Source organism: Scyliorhinus canicula, chromosome 10, assembly GCF_902713615.1.
Source record: "Scyliorhinus canicula chromosome 10, sScyCan1.1, whole genome shotgun sequence".
NCBI lineage: Eukaryota > Metazoa > Chordata > Chondrichthyes > Carcharhiniformes > Scyliorhinidae > Scyliorhinus > Scyliorhinus canicula.
This window is the reverse complement of record NC_052155.1, coordinates 139,504,791-139,526,659: the sequence shown is the minus strand read 5'-3', so window position 1 is coordinate 139,526,659 and position 21,869 is coordinate 139,504,791. Positions and strand designations below refer to the sequence as shown.

The window sequence follows — 21,869 nt, the reverse complement described above, 5'->3', positions numbered from 1 at the left end:
ATTTGAGTAGGGTGATCATTGCTCGGCACAACATCGAGGGCCGAAGGGCCTGTTCTGTGCTGTACTGTTCTGTGTTCTGTGAGCTGTCAAAGGGGCTGTGAGTTACATTTAACTGTTTATAAACATGTAACCATTTTTTCATGATCATTTCAAAGACTTCCTGATGTTATCATGAGTTCTGTCCGTAGTGAATACTGGTGAATGGTTGTGGAGATTGTATGGGGGATATGAGGGGGCATGGGAACCATGGGGTGTATGTGGAGGGGGTGAGGGAGTAGTATGCCTAATAGTCAGCCACATAACTGGGTGGATGTCACAGATATCTCTTTGGATCTTACTGTCTCGGCATGCACCTGTCTCTGTTCCCATCCCGGGCCCACTTCCAGAGGCAGTGGCTCCAACTCCATCCATGATTAAAATGCCATGGGCAAAGACTGCCAGGCATGAGATAGGAAGTGACCAAATACCCACCTTAAGAATGAATCCAGGCCTAGTATCTGTTGGTGCGTAGGCGCAATAATCACTCGGATTGATTTATGAATTTATGGAGAATGACTTATAAAAATTGTGTATCTGGTAATGAGTAGACCAGCCACATAAATACCAATCAATCAGAGGCTGGGTTTCTGTGGCAGATGTCTCACCTTTAGGCTCTCCAAAGTATCTCCACTGGTCAAGTATTTGATGGAATATTCTCCACTCTTCTGAGTGCGTTTCCAACTACACTCAAGACTCCCAAGGCAATGCAAGACAAAGCAATCCCCTTGATCAGCAGCCCACCCATCACCTTACATATCCATTCCCTTCATCATTGGTACAGAATGGTCGGGATTCTCTGTTGCGAGTCCGCCTCGCTGCCGCTTCTAGCGCAAATGGAAGAATTTAAGGCTTAGCCAAATCTCCGATACAGTGTTGCGGGCCTGGAGAATCCCACCCAATAGCTGTGTGCATATCATCCAGAACAGCAACTTACCAAGACATCTTCGACAGCACCTCTCAATGTTACTTCTACCACCGCGAAAGCTAAGGGCAGCAGGCATTTGGAATACCACCATCTCCAAGTCCCGCATCAAATCACACACCATCCTGACTTAGAAATACATCAATTTTACTTCAGTCACTGTGTTAGATTCTAGGCTCTTTCCATAACAGCACTGTTGGAGGACCCTTACATATTGATTGCAATGCTTCAAGAAAACAAAACACCACCACCACCAGGGAACTGGGAATTGGGAATGCATGCTGGCTTGGAACAAAAAACTTGTTAAGAATCAATTTAAATAAATAAAAATGTATGCAACATCAGAAAAGGCTTACTTTTGTCATTTACTTTTCTTAAAAATATTCGGCACTTTAGTAACTTTTTTACATTTTTCAATCTGATTTGCTTTCCCATGTTACATTAGATCTGGGTGACAACTGTCAATCAAGCAGTAAAGGCTGGCACATTTTTCTGGCCTATGTAAGTAATGACTTTATTCAATTTCTTTTGACGTTCACTTTATCAGTGGGCTAAGAGGTGACTTTAAACGACTTAGTGATCTAACAAGCAAATTAAGAGAACTTCAGTATAACATGTGGCTAGCTGTTGGCTTTCGTGTTATTGTTCCGTTGTATTATTTTCTGTCCTGGTAATTTATAGAGCCAGGAAAGCATTTTGCCTAATTTCAATTTTAATTGTACATGTGTATTATTGCTGACATGCTGGGCTAAAATTCCATTTGTGTAGTGCTGCATCAAATCGGTGTTACCTTGATAAGTTGATTTCTTGGGTCAGACAGTGCTACCAGCAACTAGCTGTGGGGTTTGTGGCACTGTGGAATCAGTGTTGTCTGCATTGCATCGTCTCAGAACCTTCACAATGTTAACAAATGTTCATCCCACCGTTGATTACAATTTCATTTCAGTGATCTCCTGCACATCTTCGTTCGTCCTCTCTAACCTGGTTGCTTTGCAGTCTGCCAATATTGTTTTGCTTGCTCTATTTTCAGATATGTGTCATCACTTTCTTAAAAGTCACTTTATATTACTTATATTAGCCATTTTCTTGCATAGTTAACGTCTGTTTACAGATCACAATGGTTGATCTGGATATTTTTCCAGCAGTTTTTTATATAGGCAGGATATGAAATGTGTGCATTTTTAAGCTGGACAATCAGATGATGTGTATTACTTGTGTTTGCAGTGTCATTCCCTATGAGCAAAGGGTATTCACAATACTTCAATGGCTCAGGTTGCCAGATAACGAGAGGTAAATATTATTCAGTCGATAAAAATTAACTTAAAAAGTTTGTTGCTTTATTATAATTTTTTTTAATGGAACCAAAAATATAAAATGTGCATTTCCTAACTTTGCATCTTAAGAAACATAAAAATCACCTGCATGGCTGGTTTAATATTGTGAATCTTATAAAGCTAGACAAAGTTATAATAATCCATTTTCCGGATAAAGTGATTGATAGGAACAAGATCCTCTCCTGTTTTTCTGGAGCCCATTCAATTCTCAAGGGCAGGAGTGAAGAAGAGGGATGAGACCTGTAATGCCAGCTGTCCTCCCCCTGCAATGTTGCCCAGAGATTTCCTGGGAGACCAGTTGAACAATGGCGAAGGGGGTAGTGGGTCAGGGCAGAGAGTGGTTGGTGCAGAAGAGTACTTTAACAAGAAAAGAACAGTAGCAAAATGAGGTGGAAGGATCCAAATGCAGGGATGCCCAGGAGACGTTTGTGGACGTGCATGCCCGAAGATCATAAGATATAGAAGTAGGCCATTCGGCCCATCGAGTCTGCTCCGCCATTCAATGAGATCATGACTGATCTGATATAATCCTCAACTCCATTTTCCCGCTTTATCCCCAAAACCCTTGATTCCCTTACTGATTAAAAATCGGTCTATCTCAGCCTTGTACCTTTCACAGAGTAATGAGCAACAAGCATAGAAGGCCCTTTTTTATTTGACAGATTCCCAATGGATCTTTGGGACCGGAGGTCTTCTGGCTGATGTGTTCCTCCAGCAACCAGAGAGCTCTGAATTTGGTGCTTATTTGTGCTGCTGTTTCTATCATATTTCTGGGAAAAGAATGAGGATTTGAGTTTGGGAGTTCAGAGATCCGCTTATCATTTCAGCCTCATTTATGATGTGGGTGCAGGTGAGGAGACAGAAAGGTGACCCAACCTGTCATTTTTGCATCGTCTACAACTGGAATAGAAACGTCCTGCTACTTCATGATGGAATTGAAAAATACTTTGAGATTACCACTGTAAATAGTCAAAATAAGTTTGTCCCATAGTCTTATTTTGAAACTTTTTTTATTCTTTAAAATTTCACTTAATTTTGATAAAAGTTTGATTGTCCTGTGCATCATGATTGTAGAGTCGAGGGGCGGGATTCTCCCCTACCGGCGAGCTGGGCCGTACCGGCGCCGGGGAGTGGCTTTAACCACTCCGAATCGGGCCACCCGGAAGGTGCGGAATCCTCCGCACCTTCAAGGGCTAGGCCGGAATCGCGCCAGCCGGCGGCGAAGGGCTTGGCGCCGCGCCAACCGGCACCGAACGCGAGTTGGCGCATGCGTGGGAGCGCCAGCGTGTGCTGGCGTCATCCAAATGCATGCGCAGTGTGGTTCTTCTCCGCCCCGGCCATGGCGGGCTGTTGCACTGGCCGGCAAGGAGGGAAAGAGTGCCCGGACGGCACAGGCCCGCCCACGGATCGGTGAGCCCCGATCCCGGTCCAGGCCACTGTGGCGGCCCCCCTCCCGGGGCCAGATCCCCTCAGGCCCCCCCACCCCAAGGACTCCGCAGGCCGCCCGCAGAGCCAGGTCCCGCCGGAACGGACCTGGTTTATTTTACGCCGGTGGGACCCGCTGAAAACGGGTGGACACTCGGCCCATCGCGGGCCGGAGAATCGCCGGGGGGGGGGGGGCGCTGCCAATGGCCCCGACCTGCGCGGTGCAATTCCTGCCCCCGCCGAAAAACCGGCCCCGGAGAATCTGGCAGAATTTTCCTCAACCTCAGTGGTTTGTCTTTAGTTCTTTAAAGATTTGTTTTGTTATTTTCCAAATGAATATTTCTACTTTGAATATTTCTACATCAATCATTTCATGTCATTTCTCACGAAAAATATTTCTAACCAATTTAATTCTACCAAATAAATTCCAATTTGCTTACCGTTTGATCATAGAATCATAGAATTGACAGTGCAGAAGGAGGCCATTTGGCCCATCGAGTCTGCACCGGCCCTTGGAAAGTGCACCCTACCTAAGCCCACACCTCCATCCTATCCCCGTAGCCCCGCCTAATCTTTTTGGACGCTAAGGGCCAATCCACCTAACCTGCACATCTTTGGACTGTGGGAGGAAAACGAAACCCACGCAGACACGGGGAGAACTCTGCACAGACCCAAGCCGGGAATCGAACCTGGGACCCTGGAGCTGTGAAGCAACTGTGCTAACCACTTTGCTACCGTGCCGTTCAAGATGATTCTTCTATCTGCTTTCTGACCACAGCGCCAGGAATTCCTGGTGCATCACAATTCCCAGATGCATTCCCCAACAGGGTTACCAGAACTCATGCCCATTCCTCTTTCAGTTTCCTTGGTACAAGAAATTGGGGGTTGCAAGGGTTGGCCGGTGAGGACAATTGCAGAAATGTAAAGATGAGAGAGTAATACAGAGAGAAAGGAAAAAATAAATGAGAGTGGAAAAAATGGAGCAAAGAGAGGAAACAAGGGAAATGAAGAAGAGCGGGTGAGGAGAGCATACTGGTACCCCTGATGTCTACCTGTTATGGGAAATATTCATACTGTGGAGTGAGAATGAAAGATGAAACACTGTCATTCTCACTCCACAGTATAAATATTTCCCACTTTCTCCGTCTGGTAGTTTTGACAAAGAGTCATCGGACTCGAAACATTAGCTCTTTTCTCTCCCGACAGATGCTGCCAGACTTGCTGAGATTTTCCAGCATTTCCCCTTTCGTTTCAGATTCCAGCATCCGCAGTAATTTGCTTTTACTTGGTACCATAAACACGTTCAATACCCCCTAATGTTCAAAAAGAGCTGCCTCCCTCTCACAAACCCCGTCTGATCTTCACCTATCACCTTCAGCACTCCTCCAGCCTACCTGCCAGTACCTTCATCAATATCTTTGCGTCCACATTTAAAAGTGATATGGGCTGATATGACCCACACTCCATCGGATCGTTATCTTTCTTAACAGGGAAATCGATGCCTGCCCCTATCGCCTCCTCAAACATCCCTATCCATCAGGGGTCCTAGTTTATTTTTTTATTTTTTATAATATTCCACTGGAAACCCATCCGGCCCTGCCACCTTCCCTGACTGCGTCCTCCCTGTCTCATCTTTTACCTCCAGCTCCATTATCGGCCACTCTGTTAGCCCTGTCCCCCTCCCCTAACCTCGGATACTCCAACCCATCTAGAAATTCATGCATCTCCCAGCCTCCCCCAGGTGGCTTTGACTTATACAATCTCTCATAGAATTCCTTAAAGACCTTGTTAATCTGATCTGGAGCTACCACCAACTTCCCTGCCCTGTCCCTCACCTGACAATTTCTCTTGCCGCAGCCTCCCTACGGAGCTGACCCGCCAACACATGACCCGCCTTCTCTCCATGCTTGTAAACTCCCCCCCCCTCCCCTTGCTCGCCTCAATTGGCGTACCGCTTTCCTGGTAGATAGTCAGTCAAAGCTCGTCTGGAGTTCCTTCCTCTTTTCCAACTGCGCTGGGTCCCTATCTTCTGCATACCTTCTGTATTCCTTCATCTATTACCCTCTGACGTTCCAACCTCTCTTTGTCCAGCCTAGCCTTGAGTGAGATCACCTCATCCCTCACCGCCGCCTTTAAAGCCTCCCAGACAACCGCCTTTGACACCTCATCCGTGCAGTTAAAACCTACTTATTCCTCGATTACTTTTTTCAATTTTGTCACAGAACCCTCGGTCCCCCAATAGTCCCACATCTAACTTCCACCCTGGTCTCTGTACTATCCCCTTCTCCAGTACCATATCCACCCAATGCGCAGCATGATCTGATACTGCAATTGCCGAGCATTCTGATCCTTTAACCCCAGCCAGCAGCGCCTTTCCCACCATGAAAAAGTCAATCCGTGGTCCAAGTCGGGGATGGCCCCAAACACCTTCTTCGCGAATCCCACATCGTCCCAATTGAGACCGTATACACTTAACAGCGCCACTAACCTCCCGTCCAGCGCCCCTGTCACTATCACAAATCTACCCCCCGATCTGCAACCACCTTCTCCATCTGGAAGCGTACTCTTTTGCTCACCATTACCGCTACCCCTTGAGCCCTTCCGTCAAATCCAGAGTGAAACACCTGACTAAACCAGCCCTTTTTAAGTCTCACCTGGCCCTTCACCCTCAAGTCAGTCTCCTGCAGCATTGCTACATCGGCCTTCAAACTTGTAAGATGCGCAAGCACCCTTGACCTCTTGACTGGGCCCCTCAGGCCTCCCACGTTCCACGTGACTATCCTAACTGGGGCTCCCCCCCCCCCTTATCCACCATCATCATACCACCGGGCCCTGCCCCATGGTCCTGGCGAGCCCCTGTCCATTATTAACATTGAACAACCTCCTCCCTCTCAGAATGCCCCCTGCACCTCCCCTCAAGAAAATCCCCCCCCCAGTATCGACCCCCCCCCCCCACCACCCCACTTGCTCGCCTCGCAGCCCTACTCTCCCCTCACCTCCGTTCACTAGCCAACTTTAGTTAGCTAGTGCGGGTAGTCCCCCTCTCCCCAAAAAAGGCGTACTGTTCCCTCCCACCCAGTCCCAGAAGAAAAAGCAAAACAATCTAACCCATGCAACTGAATGAAATAACATATTTCGTTGCAACAAAGAAAAAGGAGCAAAAATGCCAACCAAACCAAACAAAAACTTAAACTCTGTAACAATGTGAAGTCAAGTAAGTTACAATGCAGGTCAGTGAAAAGATAGTTATAGCATTTATACAATTTCCAGCTCCCTAATCACAGTCCACGATCTCTCTTCTAGCTCCACTCCTCACTTCTGTCCCAAGCCTTCTACCTTCATGAACGCCTCAGCCGCCTCCACCATTTCAAAATAAAAACCTTTGGCATTGTACATCACCCTCAACTTTGCCGGGTATACCATACCAAATCGCAGTCCCTTGTTGTACAGTGCCACCTTCACTCGGCTGAACGCCACTCGTCTCTTTGCCAGCTCCACCGTCAAGTCCTGGTAGATCCGAACTCCGGCACCATCCCACTGCCCCTCCCGCTTCTGCTTCGCCCAGCTTAACACCTTCTCCTTCATGTGGTATTTATGGAAGTAGATAATTACTGCTCTCGGTGGCTCGTTTACTTTGGATTTCGGCCTTAACGACCGATGAGCTCGGTCCAGTTCATACTGGGAGGGGTCTTCACCCTCCCCCATTAACTCCGCCAGCCTCTTAGCGAAGTACTCTGTTGGCCTTGAGCCCTCTGCCCCTTCTGGTAAGCCCACAATTCTCAGATTTTGCCGCCTCGAGCGGTTCTCCAAGTCCTCGGGCTTTGCTCGGAGTCCTCTGTTGACCTCCACCACCCTCTGTAGTTGGTCTCCCATCGAGGTGAGCTGGTCGCTGTGCTGCGACACAGCCTCCTCCACTTCCTTCATCTTTTCACCCTGTTCTCTCACCTCGGTCAATGGCTTTGCCACATCCACCCTCACCGGGGGGGATTGCCTTCTCCACCAATGATCTCAATGCGACCGCCATCTCCTTCCTCAATGTCTCCATGTGCCTCGCAAACTGCTTCTCCAGCTCCACAGCCATCACCTCAGTCATCGTTTCCACTGTAGAAATGGTGCCAAGACTTGCGGAGATTCTATATGACAATTGCAAAGTGGTTTGGATTATTTTAAAGTCTGAAAATCTGAGGAACTATTAATTTGACCACAATTCAAAGAAATATGTGCACTTTACATCCTTTCTTCCTGTGAAGTGAGGACAGAGAGAAAAGATAGTATGTGGGGTAAGAGATCAATTGCTGGATAATTGAGCTGAATGGAAATTGAAATAACCAATATCAACTTCCTCCGTTTAAAACATTTGGCAGAAACTCCCCCAGTAAAGAAAGTGGAACCAGATGTTCCTGAGTGCCTCGTTCAACAAACAAAAATATTCACTCTTAACATTTGCTTCAATTTTAGGCCGTATGCTTATGCCTTCTATTCAGAGCAACCAGATGGTTACGGTCACAGATATGGACCATTCAGCTCCGAGGTTAGTAGAGCATGTTAATACTAAGCTGGGGCACTGATAGAGTCCAGCCTTTCCATATGTGCAACACCTGTTGCTTGTGCTGCTGAAAGACATTAACTGATAATGTCAACCAGATGTTGGTGTTTTGTTCTGAAAAAAGCCTTTTGTTCTTGCTTTTCTTCCAAAGGTTGAAAAAAAAAGCAATAACAGAATAATAAACCAGAAGGGCCTGGAGGCTACTGGACGTCTGTGCCAGTTTGAGAAGTACCTAGCGATATCATGTTTTGAATTTCTCAAAATAACAAACTTTTTAAACTTGGTGTCCAACGTAATGTAATATGATTTAACATTGTACTACATTTTGGATGGATCCTGTTTTATTTATTTATTGCTTACCAGGTCAAGAAGGGATTTTAATTGAGCATAATAAGGTAAGGATTTTCAACTGTTGGCTGTCTTTTTGTCGTCTTAAGAACAGGGGAACCAGCAATTGAAAATCAGGAGTTAGGAGAGGACGGTAGCCAACCTATTGCTGTTGAAGATTTACTTGATGCAATTGTCAGGTGAATCGTCCTTTCTGTCCTAACCCACAAGTATCTTACAGGTGGGAACAATTAACTTCCCCCGTGAACCTTGCAAAATATGAGCTCCCCTGTTACGGGGGCGGGAGATCTCTAAACAATGTATAGTTGTATGGTATATAAAACTGGCCAGTTTGGCACTGGCAAGGCAGAGCCAGTTGGGACCTACCATGTGATGTATATAAAAGTTGTTGTAAATAAGTTTCTTTGAACTACTCGGTATGGACTCCTTCGTGGCCTTATAAAAGTTTCCCTTCATAAAAAGTTTTTAAAATTTGACGAGTCTAGATGCTGATCAAATTCACCTTACTGGTACATTTTCTATGATTAGATTTCAGTATGTAAGAATGAAAGAAAAGGTTTGATTTATAAAATATCATTGACACCTTCTGGCCATAGAAAATAACTTCATAACCAATGGTGTACTTTTGAAAACCCTGTTGTAGGATTGGATCCCATAAACAACAGTGAGGTAAATGACCAGAGAATTCAATTGTTGATTGAGAGATAAATGTAGAGCAAGCCACCAGGAGCACTTTTCCACTCTTCTTTGAATATGCTACAGGATCTTTTCAATCAAATTCAAGGGGTAGATAGTGCAGTGCAATACTGAGGGAGTGCTGCACTGTTGGAGCGGCCATCTTTGAATGCGTATTCAAATGAAAGTAATAGATCCTGTCGCACTTTTTTGAAGAAGCGGCCTTTCCCCATCTGTACTAATTGGATTTCATATTTTCCTACCACAGTGACTATGGCAGGAAATTTTCATGGAGGCACTGGCCCGACCCACTGGCTGAAAAGTTGGGAGCATCAAAACTGTGACCAGAATATATCGTCGCCAGGCAGTTAACTGCCTGAGATCATGGCTTCCTTCCTCATGTTAGAGGATGTTCCATTCTCCAAGAGCTGCCAGCCAATCAGATGCCTGGCAACTCTCCAATTCTACCAGCACCTGCAGGAACGATGGTCTCTGATGACTCTATTGCGAGTCACAAAGAGGAGCAATGCTGGAGGCCAAACACTGAGGAGAGTCAGGGCAGCTTGGCTGGGACCAGCTGGGAATTCCCCGATAGGGAGGATGGTTGTACTGATAGTGAGGCTAGGGGTCGTGATGGTGATAGGTAGACAAGCAGGGGTCAGGAGGAGTGAGACTCTTGGGCATATGCTGCTTAGTTAGGAGGACCCCTCCTCAAGCCGACGGCCAGGGTGGCAGAATTTACCTGGTGAACTCACAACATGGCAGCCCCTGCTCCTAATCCAGGGAACTACAGGCCGATGAGCCTAACGTCGGTGGTCGGGAAATTACTGGAGAGAATTCTTCGTGACAGGATCTGCTCCCATTTGGAAGCAAATGGACGTATTAGCGAGAGGCAGCATGGTTTTGTGAAGGTGAAGTCGTGTCTCACTAACTTGATAGAGTTTTTCGAAGAGGTCACAAAGATGATTGATGCAGGTAGGACAGTGGATGTTGTCTATATGCACTTCAGTAAGGCCTTTGACAAGGTCCCTCATGGCAGACTGGTACAAAAGGTGAAGTCACACGGAATCAGTGGTGAGCTGGTAAGGTGGATACAGAACTGGCTAGGTCATAGAAGGCAGAGAGTAGCAATGGAAGGGTGCTTTTCTGATTGGAGGGCTGTGACTAGTGGTGTTCGGCAGGGATCAGTGCTGGGACCTTTGCTGTTCATAGTATATATAAATGATTTGGAGGAAAATGTAACTGGTCTGATTAGTAAGTTTGACGATGACACAAATGTTGGTGGAATTGCGGATAGCGATGAGGACTGTCAGAGGATACAGCAGGATTCAGATCGTTTGGAGACTTGGGCAGAGAGATGGCAGATGGAGTTTAATCCGGACAAATGTGAGGTAATGCATTTTGGAAGTTCTAATTCAGGTAGGGAATATACAGTGAATGGTAAAACCCTCAAGAGTATTGAAAGTCCGAGAGATCTAGGTGTACAGGTCCACAGGTCACTGAAAGGGGCAACACAGGTGGAGAAGGTTGTCAAGAAGACATCCGGCATGCTTGCCTTCATTGGCCGGGGCATTGAGTATATGAATTGGCAAGTCATGTTGCAGCTGTATAGAACCTTAGTTAGACCACACTTGGGGTATAGTGTTCAATTCTGGTCGCCACACTACTAGAAGGATGTGGAGGCTTTAGAGAGGGGGCAGAAGTGATTTACCAGGATGTTGCCTGGTATGGAGGGAATTAGCTATGAGCAGCGGTTGAATAAACTCGGTTCGTTCTCACTGGAACGACGGAGGGTGAGGGGTGGCATGATAGAGGTCCACACAATTATGAGGGGCATAGACAGAGTGGATAGTCAGAGACTTTTTCCCAGGGTAGAGAGGTCAATTACTAGGGGGCATAGGTTTAAGGTGCGAGGGGCAAGATTTAGAGGAGATGTACGAGGCAAGTTTTTTACACAGACGGTAGTGGGTGCCTGGAACTCGCTGCCAGAGGAGGTGGTGGAAGCAGGGATGATAGTGACGTTTAAGGGGCATCTTGACAAATACAGGAAAAAGGATGGGAATAGAGGGATATGTACCCAGGAAGTGTAGAAGATTTTAGTTTAGACGGGCAGCATAGTCGGCACAGGCTTGGAGGGCTGTACTGTTCTTTGTTCTTTGTTCCTAGTAAACCACTGGAGGTGGGAGCAGGCTCTTGAGTGGCTTTTGATTGGCCACTTAAGGGTCTTAAGAGATGGGTTGGTGATGGGCATGGCACTCCCAGTGCCCCTGTCCCATCATGCCACATGATTTTTCTTACCCCCTGCCCCCATCACCTACCAGCTCCTGAGGTAGGGTATAATATTCTGGGCTAGATTTAAAAAGTAGTTTGTGAGCTATAAAACCCTTGCAGGATCCTGAGCTCATGAGAGGTGTTACGTAAATTGAAGGGAATTAAATTGGTCTTAACCAGAAATATGGAACAGAGATATTGGCCTGAATTTGACACACCCCTGCAAGCAGGTTCTCACCTAACCGAACCTTGCAGTGATTTTACACTGGCCAGTGTCTCGGATTGTCTACCTGTCCGTGTTCCAGTTGAGGCCCTTAAGTGGCTGTTTCCTGCGCAGCCTTAATCTCTAGGGTAGCAGGAGGATTTACTTGGTGTCGGGGGTGCCTGAAGCCTGAAACGGGCTTAGGTCTTGGGTGAGAACGGGTGCCTCCATCATGACTTCTGACTTTAGTCGATTCCCCGCGCCCCTCAACGCCCCCAAGTTTCAGTGATCCCTACCTGAGACAGCAGGTGTAGGGCACAGGCAAGCTTTTTTAAAAAAAAGATAATGTATTGAAGGTACATACAAAGCATATAGAGGATACAAAAACAGGAACAGCTGATAGCACTAAACAACAACGAACACCACATAACATATTAACAATAAATATAGCACTATAACAGTACAATACAACAGGAACCCCCTATATATATACAAGTACGATGCCAATGCCCTCACCAACAATAAACAAAATAATGTACCCTCACGTCTTAACAGTCAAAAATTACTACACCACCCCCCCCGCCCAGCTGATGGTCCAGTAGTTCTTGAACAAGTTGATGAACAACTTCCACCTTATGGAGAACCCTTCATCCGAACTTCTAATGGCAAAGTTGATTCTCTCCAAATGAAGAAAGCCATGACCCAGTGTTCAATTAAGCAAAATTCTCCTTCGAGCTATAAGGGAGGCTAAAGCCATGACATCGGCCCCCTTCCCCACCATGACACCAGGATCCTCAGACACACCAAGGATAGCTACGCATAGAGAAGGCTTGGCCACCACCCCCACCACCTGAGACAATACATCCGTAACACCCTTCCAAAACCCCACTAATTTTGGACAGGACCAGAAAATGTGGACGTGGTTCGCAGGGGATCCGGCACATCGTGTACATTAATCAGCCACTTCCGGGAAGAAACGCTCAGCATAGCCAGTGTCATATATGCTCTGTGCACAACCTTAAGCTGTATAAAACTGAGCCTAGCACACGACGAGGATGCATTAACCCTACGCAATGCTTCCTCCCAAATCCAGCCTCGCACCATACCTCCCAAATCCTCCTCCCATTTCTGCCGCACCGTCACTATTGAGACTTCCTCCTTAGGCCAACACAGCATACACTTTGGAGATCTTACCCCCTCCAATCTCAACATCTGAGAGGAGCCTGTCCAGTAGACCCAAGGGTGGCAACACTGGGAATGAACTCAACTCTTTACTCAAAAGGGCCCTTATCTGTTGATACCTAAACTCATTACTGTTGGGCATTTGATAGGCCTTCATCAGCTCAGTTGGGTCCGCAAACTTCCCATCCAAGAACAGGTCCTCAAAGCATCGGATCCCCAAGAGGTCCCATTCCTTAAACCTGGCATCTAAGCTCGCTGAGATGAATCTGTGGTTACCACTAATCAGAGCCTTCCTGTACATGTCCGCCAAGCCAAAATGCAACCGACACTGGTTCCAAACCCATAAATGGAAACCACCACTGGGTTTGATGACTATCTACCCGGCGAAAAAGGAAGGGGAGCCTAAATCAATCCCCTTAAGGAAGTCCCTCTACACGAGGCCTCCTCCACTCTGCACCATACCAACCCCTGCTCCAACAAACACATTCGGACCACAACAATATTAGCAGCCCAGTAGTAACACTGAAAATTGGGAAGGGCCAGGCCATCCCCTCATCTACTCCTCTCCAGACAAACTCTTTTAATACGGGGAACTCTCCCCTCCCACACAAAGCCCAGGACAAGTTTATTAATCTTTCTGAAAAAGGATTTTGGCAGAACGATTGGGAGGTTCTGAAAAGGAACCTCGGACGAGCACCGTCTTAATAGTCTGACTCATCCAGACAAAGATAGAGGCAGACTGTTCCACCTCTTAAACTCCTCTTTCATCACTCCTGCTAAACATGTCAGATTGCGTTTGTGAAGTAGGGGCCGATCCCACGCTACCTGAGTCCCCAAATAGCAAAAGCTCTCTAGCCAGGCTAAATGAGAGCCCACTCAAACGCCCCTCCGGAGCCAATCAAGTACATCTCACTCTTTGCCATATTAAGTTTGTATGCGGAGACGGAGATGAATTCAGTCAAAATTCCCAGGATCTTATCAATAGACTCCAAGAGGTTGTAAACATAGGGTGGGAGGTCATCTGCATATAAAGGAAGCTGATGTCCTCCTACCCCCCTCCCCCCCCCCCCCCCCCCCCCCCCCCCCAGCTTAATACCCCTCTACTTGCCAGACATCTGAAGAGCCATTGCCAAAACCTCAATCTCAAGGGAAAATAGCAAAGGAGAGAGTGGGCACCCCTGCCTCGTCCCACGCTGCAGAGGAAAATACTCAGAACTAACTCCGTTTGTGGAGATGCTTGCCTTCGTGGCTATATGTAACAGTTTAACCCAGTCCACAAATCCCTGTTCGAACCCAAATTGCCCCAAAACGTCAAATGGGTATGTCCATTCCACTCGGTCGAATGCCTTCTCGACATCCATTGACAGCACAACCTCCACCTCATTTCCTCCAGCGGGCATCATGATTGCGTCAGGCAACCTCCGAACATTGGTCGCCAACACTGCCTTTTACAAAACCAGTTTATACTGTTCAACCACTTCCGGTACACATCCCTCAATACGAGTGGCTAAAATCTTGGCCAGAAGCTTTGCATCTACATTCAGGAGGGAAATTGGATGGTAAGATCCGCATTGCTCAGGATCTTTGTCCTTTTTTGGATAAGGTAGATGGAAGCCAGTGACTGTGTCGGGCGGAGTGAGCCCCTCTCCAGCACCTCATTGCACATGCGTACCATTAACGGACCCAGCAGCGTATGAAAACGTTTATAAAATTCGGCTGGGAATCCGTCCAGTCCTGGGCCCGTCCCTGACTGCATTGAATTCACACATCCCAGCAGCTCCCGCAGACCTAGCGGAACCCCCAATCCTTGCATCCGAGCCTGACCCACCATCATAAACTCCAAGCCATCTAGAAATCTACGTCTCAGTTTGTTCCCCAGTGATAGTTCTGATTGATATAGCCTTCGATAGAAGGACGCAAATAATTTATTAATCCCTGCTGGGTCCATGGCCACCAGTCCCCCCTCGCTCCTCAGTCTACCTATGACCCTGTCTGCTTCCTTAGTTGATGGGCGAGCATCCTACCAGACTTCTCCCCATGTTCATACAAGAACCCTCTGGCTCTGCACAGCTGTCTCACTGCCTCCTCTGAGGTGGCTGAATGAAACTCTGTCTGGAGCCTCTGACGTTCCCTCAACCGTGCTTCATCCTGTGATTCCAGGAATCTGCGATCAACTGCTAAGATCGCCTCCAACAATCTCGATTGCTCTTCTCGCTCCACCCTTAGCCTATGCCCCGATCGAAATAAGTTCTCCCCTAACCATAGCCTCAGTGCCTTCCACAACATCCCGGCGGAGACCTCACCAATTTTATTATGATCTATGTAATTATGAATGACCCCTTCCAAACTCTCACATAAACCCAAAGACAGGTGAGTTTTAAAGTGGTGCTTTTCACTGTCTCTGGACTGCTCTCTAGTTTCCAGGCAGGAGTCTCGTAATGAGGGGGGGGGGGAATTCTGGTTGGGATCTCTCTCATGGGGGGGCCTCTGGTGGGTGGCTTCCTGATGGGGGGGAGGGTCTGGTGGGGGTGGGGTGGGCAGGATTTGCCATGTAGGGAGGGGGGGCTCTCCGATGCACTTTGGGGGGAAACTCCCTGACAGAGTTACCCCCTTGGCCCACCATGAGATCCACCATGCCAGTGCCACAGTGGGAAATACCTGCACCTATTCTCGCCCACGTGAATCCCGGCCAAGAGGACCAGGAGAATCATGCAGGCTTGGAGAATCCGGTGACCAGATGGTTAATAGGATTCAAATAGATTGTTTTGACCATTTGAATCCCCTTGCTGGAGCAGGGCACGAACCTCGATATTGCCACCAATGGAGGACCAGAGTTTTGTAACCGATCAGGTTTTTCTGATGACACAGGATTGCCCACCACATCAGGAACTCCGCTATCAGCCGTGAGTGGTGGAGAATCCAGCACTTGCTTTCCCCACCAGCGAAGATCAATTCCAGTTTTTCACCTCCAGTTTTTTATTTTGTGTTTTCAAGTAATCAAGTCATTGATGCTACTAGCGTTAATTTTTGTCGCTTAAATGAAGGTAAATGAATTGCTGTTCATAAACTGCTGTTTTATATACAGTGATGGATGAGACTGTGTCACAATGCAGTTCGGTTGACCTGATTCAGAAGAGGAAGTTATCCAAGAACCAGCCTATAAAATATAAACTTGCTGATCTAATAGTGGTGTTCCCACTTATGGTATTAAATGAGGAAAGAATGTTGCCCACAGCACTGGGACAATAACTGGCTGTTTTAATGAACACTCAGGTTGCCCACTCTTAAGAATTGCCTTGTAGTGTCCAGGAATTGAAGATAAATCTCCAGAACACTGCTACACCCATCTCAGCAGAAAAATGACAGCGGCAATAATGAAATAGCTTCAATCACTTTGAATACTTTATTCATGATAAAAATATTGGATGAAGTGGATATTGTTGTTTTACTTCACAATTGGAGACAGGAGGTCATGTGGTTGAATCTCCAGGAATATGTTCAACCAGAGTTGGTAATCCTGTTGTTTGAGCGATCTCGGTTTTAACTTTCACCCCAATCATCTGAGCAGATAATTTTAAAGCCTCATTGAGAGAGTTATTGTTCATGATGTAAAAACATTTTCTTGAATAATGACATTTAATATTAATAATTAGTTACTCGGCTGAAAATTCAAATTTTACAGCTTTCAAAGTTGTGGTTGAATTCAGTGCAGCTACGATATATATGAATATGTTTTTATGATTTAGTTCTGCTGGTGTGGTTTCCTGTGGTGGGAGCCTTTGGCTGCCTTCCACCTCATGAGGCAATAGCTTGTGCCTTGGCGTTAACATCAGCTGGTGTGGCTCAGGATCATCACCCTGACCTGGCATGAAGACAGGAGGCTGAGAAGGCGCAGCTTTTGCTGGCCTCTGTTTTCTCTGGGCCTCCTTCTCGGCCAGCTGAGCATTTCATTTCTGTTTGCTTCTTCCAATATACTTCCAAACAATCAGCCACCTGAGGTCACGGTCATCACTGACTATCTGTCAGTTGTCACCTTCCTATCTTGCTGCAGGTGTCTCTGTAGCGGGATGTGGACACCCAGGAGATTGTTACCCACTGCACCACTCCTCAGGATTCCGAGTTGCTGTGGTAACACACACTCTTACATGTATGCTGTCGCCTGGAGCAATAGATAGTGATGGTGGAAACATAAATTTTGCTCTATCACATAGTTGACCAGGAACCCCTCCCACTCTTAGTGCCTGCCACTGGTGTGTGTTGGAAGGATTTATAAGTTGATAGTCTACCTGTTTGGCCGCATTATCAACTCTCATTCCTTGGTCATCAAGTCCGGAGTGGGATTTGAACCTGGAGCTTCTGGCACGAGGGCAGACCGGCTACCCAGTGTGCAACAAGACTGCCTTCAAAGCAACTGTGCATCTTATTTTAAAATATTAGTTCTTTTTTAATGTATTAGTGATGAATGCAGTATTAATGATTGTTCCAATAACATTCGAAAATTAATGTTAATAACTCCTTTAAAATCTCCCGGCACAATAATTGAAGTTATTTTGCAGTGGGCTTTTATCCAATTCCTCCTTTTTAAAAAACCAGATCAGTGTACTTTGTGCAGAAACACAGAGACAAAGAAAAGATGAATTTGTACCACAATGTTGGTTTATCCTTTGCACATTTAGCACGCTGAAAGGCAAGAAGAATCAATTAAACATCACTGAAGGTTATATGGCGATTAAATTAAATAAAATAAAATTAAGCAGTGAATAGGCTTATGGCCTGGCCTTGCAAATTGAGTAAAAGAAAAGATAATATTTACTTTACAAGATTTTCTTCTGCTTAAATGTTTAGGTGACTGATGCTCTTCGAACAACAGACAGAATTGTCGGGCAGATGATGAACGGACTCAAACAGATGAAGCTGCACCGTTGTGTCAATATCATCTTTCTGGGAGACCATGGTAAGATGTCAGATCAGCTGAATTTTTGGATGCTGAAGTTCTTATTTTTCTCAAAGTCACAGAATTGCTGATTTATTTTGTCACCATTAAGGGATGACTAATGGCATTGCTGTAATGTAGGCTTCCTGAGATTGCAATTTCATTTACTGTTTAAAATAAAAATGAGGAATCAGCTACGAGGGATCGACAGAATGATCTTTAAACAATTTACAAGCAGCAAATTAATTATTTAACTTACAACATTTGTCAGTCAGTTTCAGCGAGCACAATTGTATCCATGGGCTGGGTGTTCCAGCCCATTCACAGGCAGGAGAGCAGGGCGGATGTACCTTGCAGTGATGTGCCCATTGGTATGAACAACGCTGGTCCAACTACCCCTGACCCCCCCCCCATGATTTACTGGATGACTTTGGCCTAACTGTGGTCTTTAAGTAGGCAGTTAATGTCCAATTAATGGCCTCAACCCACTATTGCTACAAACAGGGGGCTGCAGGAGAGGCCTACAGCCATCATGTAGCCCAGCAGGTGTAACCTTATGTGCTGGTGGTCAGTGAAAGCTCGAGGGAGGGGTTGGGGAGGGGCTCTCCATTCCAGACCTCCTGGGTCAATAGTAACCTCGTTCTCCATTTTGCCTCCCCATGTCCCCTCTCCTTCGCTGCCCTGTTCTACATGGCCTCCACCTCCCCATCCCCTTTGGTGCCTGCCAGCCTGTTCCCAGTCAGACGTACCAACAAGACCGGCTGCATCAGTGAACACCACCTCCTTGGTCTACCTGCAGCCACCAGCAGGGCTCACAGCTTCTGCTTGGCACTGCCAGTGTGCAGAGGCGGGCAGCTTCATCGACGGAAATATCATCCTGGAGATTGACAAAGCTTCACCTCGGAATGATTACATGGATGTTGCCCGAAAAACTCAAGAGGGGCGAGCTGGCCATGTGGAGGCAAGGTCACCCCCCCTAGGAATTCACACTGAGGAGCAGGAAGCCCATAATCACCCTTGGGTGGCACAGTGGTTAGCACTGCTGCCTCACCGCTCTGGCCTTGGATGACTGTCTGTGTGGAGTCTGCACTTTCTCCCCGTGTCTACGTGGGTTTCCTCTGGGCTCGTGCAGTCCAAAAATGAGCAGGTTAAGTGGATTGGCCAGGCTAAATTGCCCCTTAATGTCCAAAAGATTAGGTGGGTTACTAGTTTACTGGGATAGGGTGGGCTTAAGTAGGGTGCTCTTTCCAAGGGTCATGCAGAATAGAGTCAGATGTAACAGCATCTGTGGAGAAGGTAAGAGAAATAACTTTTCAGGTCTATGATGTCAATGTGAACTCTGCTTCTCTCTCTCCAGATGTTGCTGGATTTGTTGTGTATGTCCAGCTTTTTCAAATCAGAGTTCCAGCATCCAGAGCATTATGTCAATCTCAATGAAGTGATGGCTCAGTCCAAGTTCTTGTTAACACTGTTATGGATCTTTGCCGCAATTTTTTATTTTGGTCAGGGTCAATGGTCCATCAAGTACGTGAGCTAAGTAAGATTCACAGGACTGTGTACATCAACATCACTGAAGGAGTGTCAGCATCACGTCAAAACCAAAAGGGCGGGCAGCACGGTGTCGCAGTGGATTAGCCCTGCTGCCTCACGGCACCAAGGTCCCAGGTTCAATCCCAGCTCTGGGTCACTGTCCGTGTGGAGTTTGCACATTCTCCCCATGTTTGCGTGGGTCTCGCCCCCACAACCCAAAGATGTGCTGGGTAGGTCGATTGGCCAAGCTAAATTGCCCCTTAATTGGAAAAAATGAATTGGGTACTCTAATTTTTTTTTAAATTAATAAAAAAGAACCAAAAGGGCTCTGGCAGAAGTGAGAAACAAAGATCACATGATTTAAGGAACAGAACAGAGTACAGTCACAGGATATAGAATATGTATACGCACAATGAAAACTTTTCAAATGCAAGAAAACCTCCTGTATTGATGCAGAGAAACATTGGTCTGGAATCTCCATTCAGGAAACTATGCTCTCCTGCTGGAGATTATCATAGAATTTACAGTGCAGAAGGAGGCCATTTGGCCCATCGAGTCTCCACCAAAGAGCACCCTACCGAAGGTCAACACCTCCACCCTATCCCCATAACCCAGTAACCCCACCCAACACTAAGGGCAATTTTGGTCACTAAGGGCAATTTATCATGGCCAATCTACCTAACCTGCACATCTTTGGACTGTGGGAGGAAACCGGAGCACCCGGAGGAAACCCACGCACACAAGTGGTCTGCAATCCGTCTGGGAGCGTAAATCAGCAAGCAATTCCATATTCCTTGCAATGCAAATTTATGCATGGTATGGAATACGAGGGATTCCCCAGGGAATTCCGCTATCAGGCTGTCATTTTGAGCGGGCACCTGATAGTGAGGTCCTGGGGTTAGCCACCCCACCCCGACCGCAAATCAACAATGCCCTTCCCCCCAACGCACAACAGCCTCCACCTCCACATTTCCTAGGTGCCCCCCCCCCCCACCTCCAAGTACGGGGTTGACTAGACCCAACGCCCTCCAAGGACCTCTGCAAATGGGGACCACCCCACAGGGACCCTTGTAATATGGGCCCTCCACAGGGATCCCTCCCTAAAAGGACCCCTTCCACAGACCCCCCTACACACAGACCACCCTCCAAACAGCCCCCCTCCCCCCCAGAAAAGGGACTCTTCCTGGAAGAGAGCAGTCCAGATAGGGGCAGTGGGAAGCATTATTGCTGTAATACTTACCTTGCACTCCATGTGTCCATTCCTGGAAGGAGAGCAGTTGTGACCGACATCTAGTTGTCTCAGGGCATTCATAGCTTTCTGTGATTGACAGCTTCTACAAACCATCTGCAGCTTGATTCATTCATTCCCCTTCACAGTTCAGTGGCCTAAGTAGTGAAACCCCAATGTCTACAAACATTGATCACGCCAAAGAGAGGTAAGTGCAATGCAATCACACGCTTGAGTGATTGGAATGCACTTGGTGCTTGCAGTGCACTTAACTCCGAAAATGGACAATATAATCCTATGTAATTCCTCAACAATCCCATTTTCCAGCATAAATACACAGGGCGAAACTCTCAATCCCATCCAAATCTTCTGAATCAAGGGTGGAAAACCCAATGAAATCTAGAAGACTCCAAATTTATAATTCTCAACAAACACACAAGAAGAAAAGGCAATTAGGAAAGAAATGAAGATTAACCAACTATGAGCAGCCATTCATAATTCAGGTATGAGGATTGAAGAGAGTGACAGAACTGAAACCCTGAACAAACCCTTCACAATCATCTTGAGTTAAATATGAAATATTTAAATATGGGCAGCACAAGTGGATAGTACTGTGGCATCACAGCGTCAGGATCCCAGGTTCGATTCCCTGCTGGGTCACTGTCTGTGCGGAGTCTGCACGTTCTCCCCGTGTCTGTGTGGGTTTCCTCCGGGTGCTCCGGTTTCCTCCCACAGTCCAAAGACGTGCAGGTTAGGTGGATTGGCCATGATAAATTGCCTTAGTGACCAATAAGGTTAGATGGGGTTATTGGGTTACGGGGATAGGGTGGAAGTGAGGGCTTGAGTGGGTCAGTGTAGACTCAACAGGCCGAATGGCCTCCTTCTTCACTGTATCTTCTATGTTCTATATTCTATGACATAGACATAGAACAGTACAGCACAGAACAGGCCCTTCGGCCCTCGATGTTGTGCCGAGCAATGATCACCCTACTCATACCCACGTAGCCACCCTATACCCGTAACCCAACAACCCCCCCCCCCTTAACCTTACTTCCTAGGACACTATGGGCAATTTAGCGTGGCCAATCCACCTAACCCGCACATCTTTGGACTGTGGGAAGAAACCGGAGCACCCGGAGGAAACCCACGCACACACGGGGAGGACGCGCAGACTCCGCACAGACAGTGACGCAGCCGGGAACCGAACCTGGGACCCTGGAGCTGTGAAGCATTT

At 46.9% G+C, this 21,869-nt stretch overlaps 1 protein-coding gene across 4 annotated transcripts in view; it reads left to right on the top strand.

Moving 5' to 3' along the window:
* The window catches only part of enpp2 (ectonucleotide pyrophosphatase/phosphodiesterase 2), a 171,509-nt gene that overhangs the window by 68,314 nt on the left and 81,326 nt on the right, over window positions 1-21,869 (top strand). For all 4 annotated transcript variants that reach the window (XM_038809792.1, XM_038809790.1, XM_038809789.1 and 1 more), the window contains 4 exons: window positions 1,407-1,462; window positions 2,186-2,251; window positions 8,179-8,251; window positions 17,790-17,898. In XM_038809792.1, the coding sequence (XP_038665720.1) occupies window positions 1,407-1,462; window positions 2,186-2,251; window positions 8,179-8,251; window positions 17,790-17,898 (304 nt within the window). The remainder of the gene's footprint in view (window positions 1-1,406; window positions 1,463-2,185; window positions 2,252-8,178; window positions 8,252-17,789; window positions 17,899-21,869) is intronic.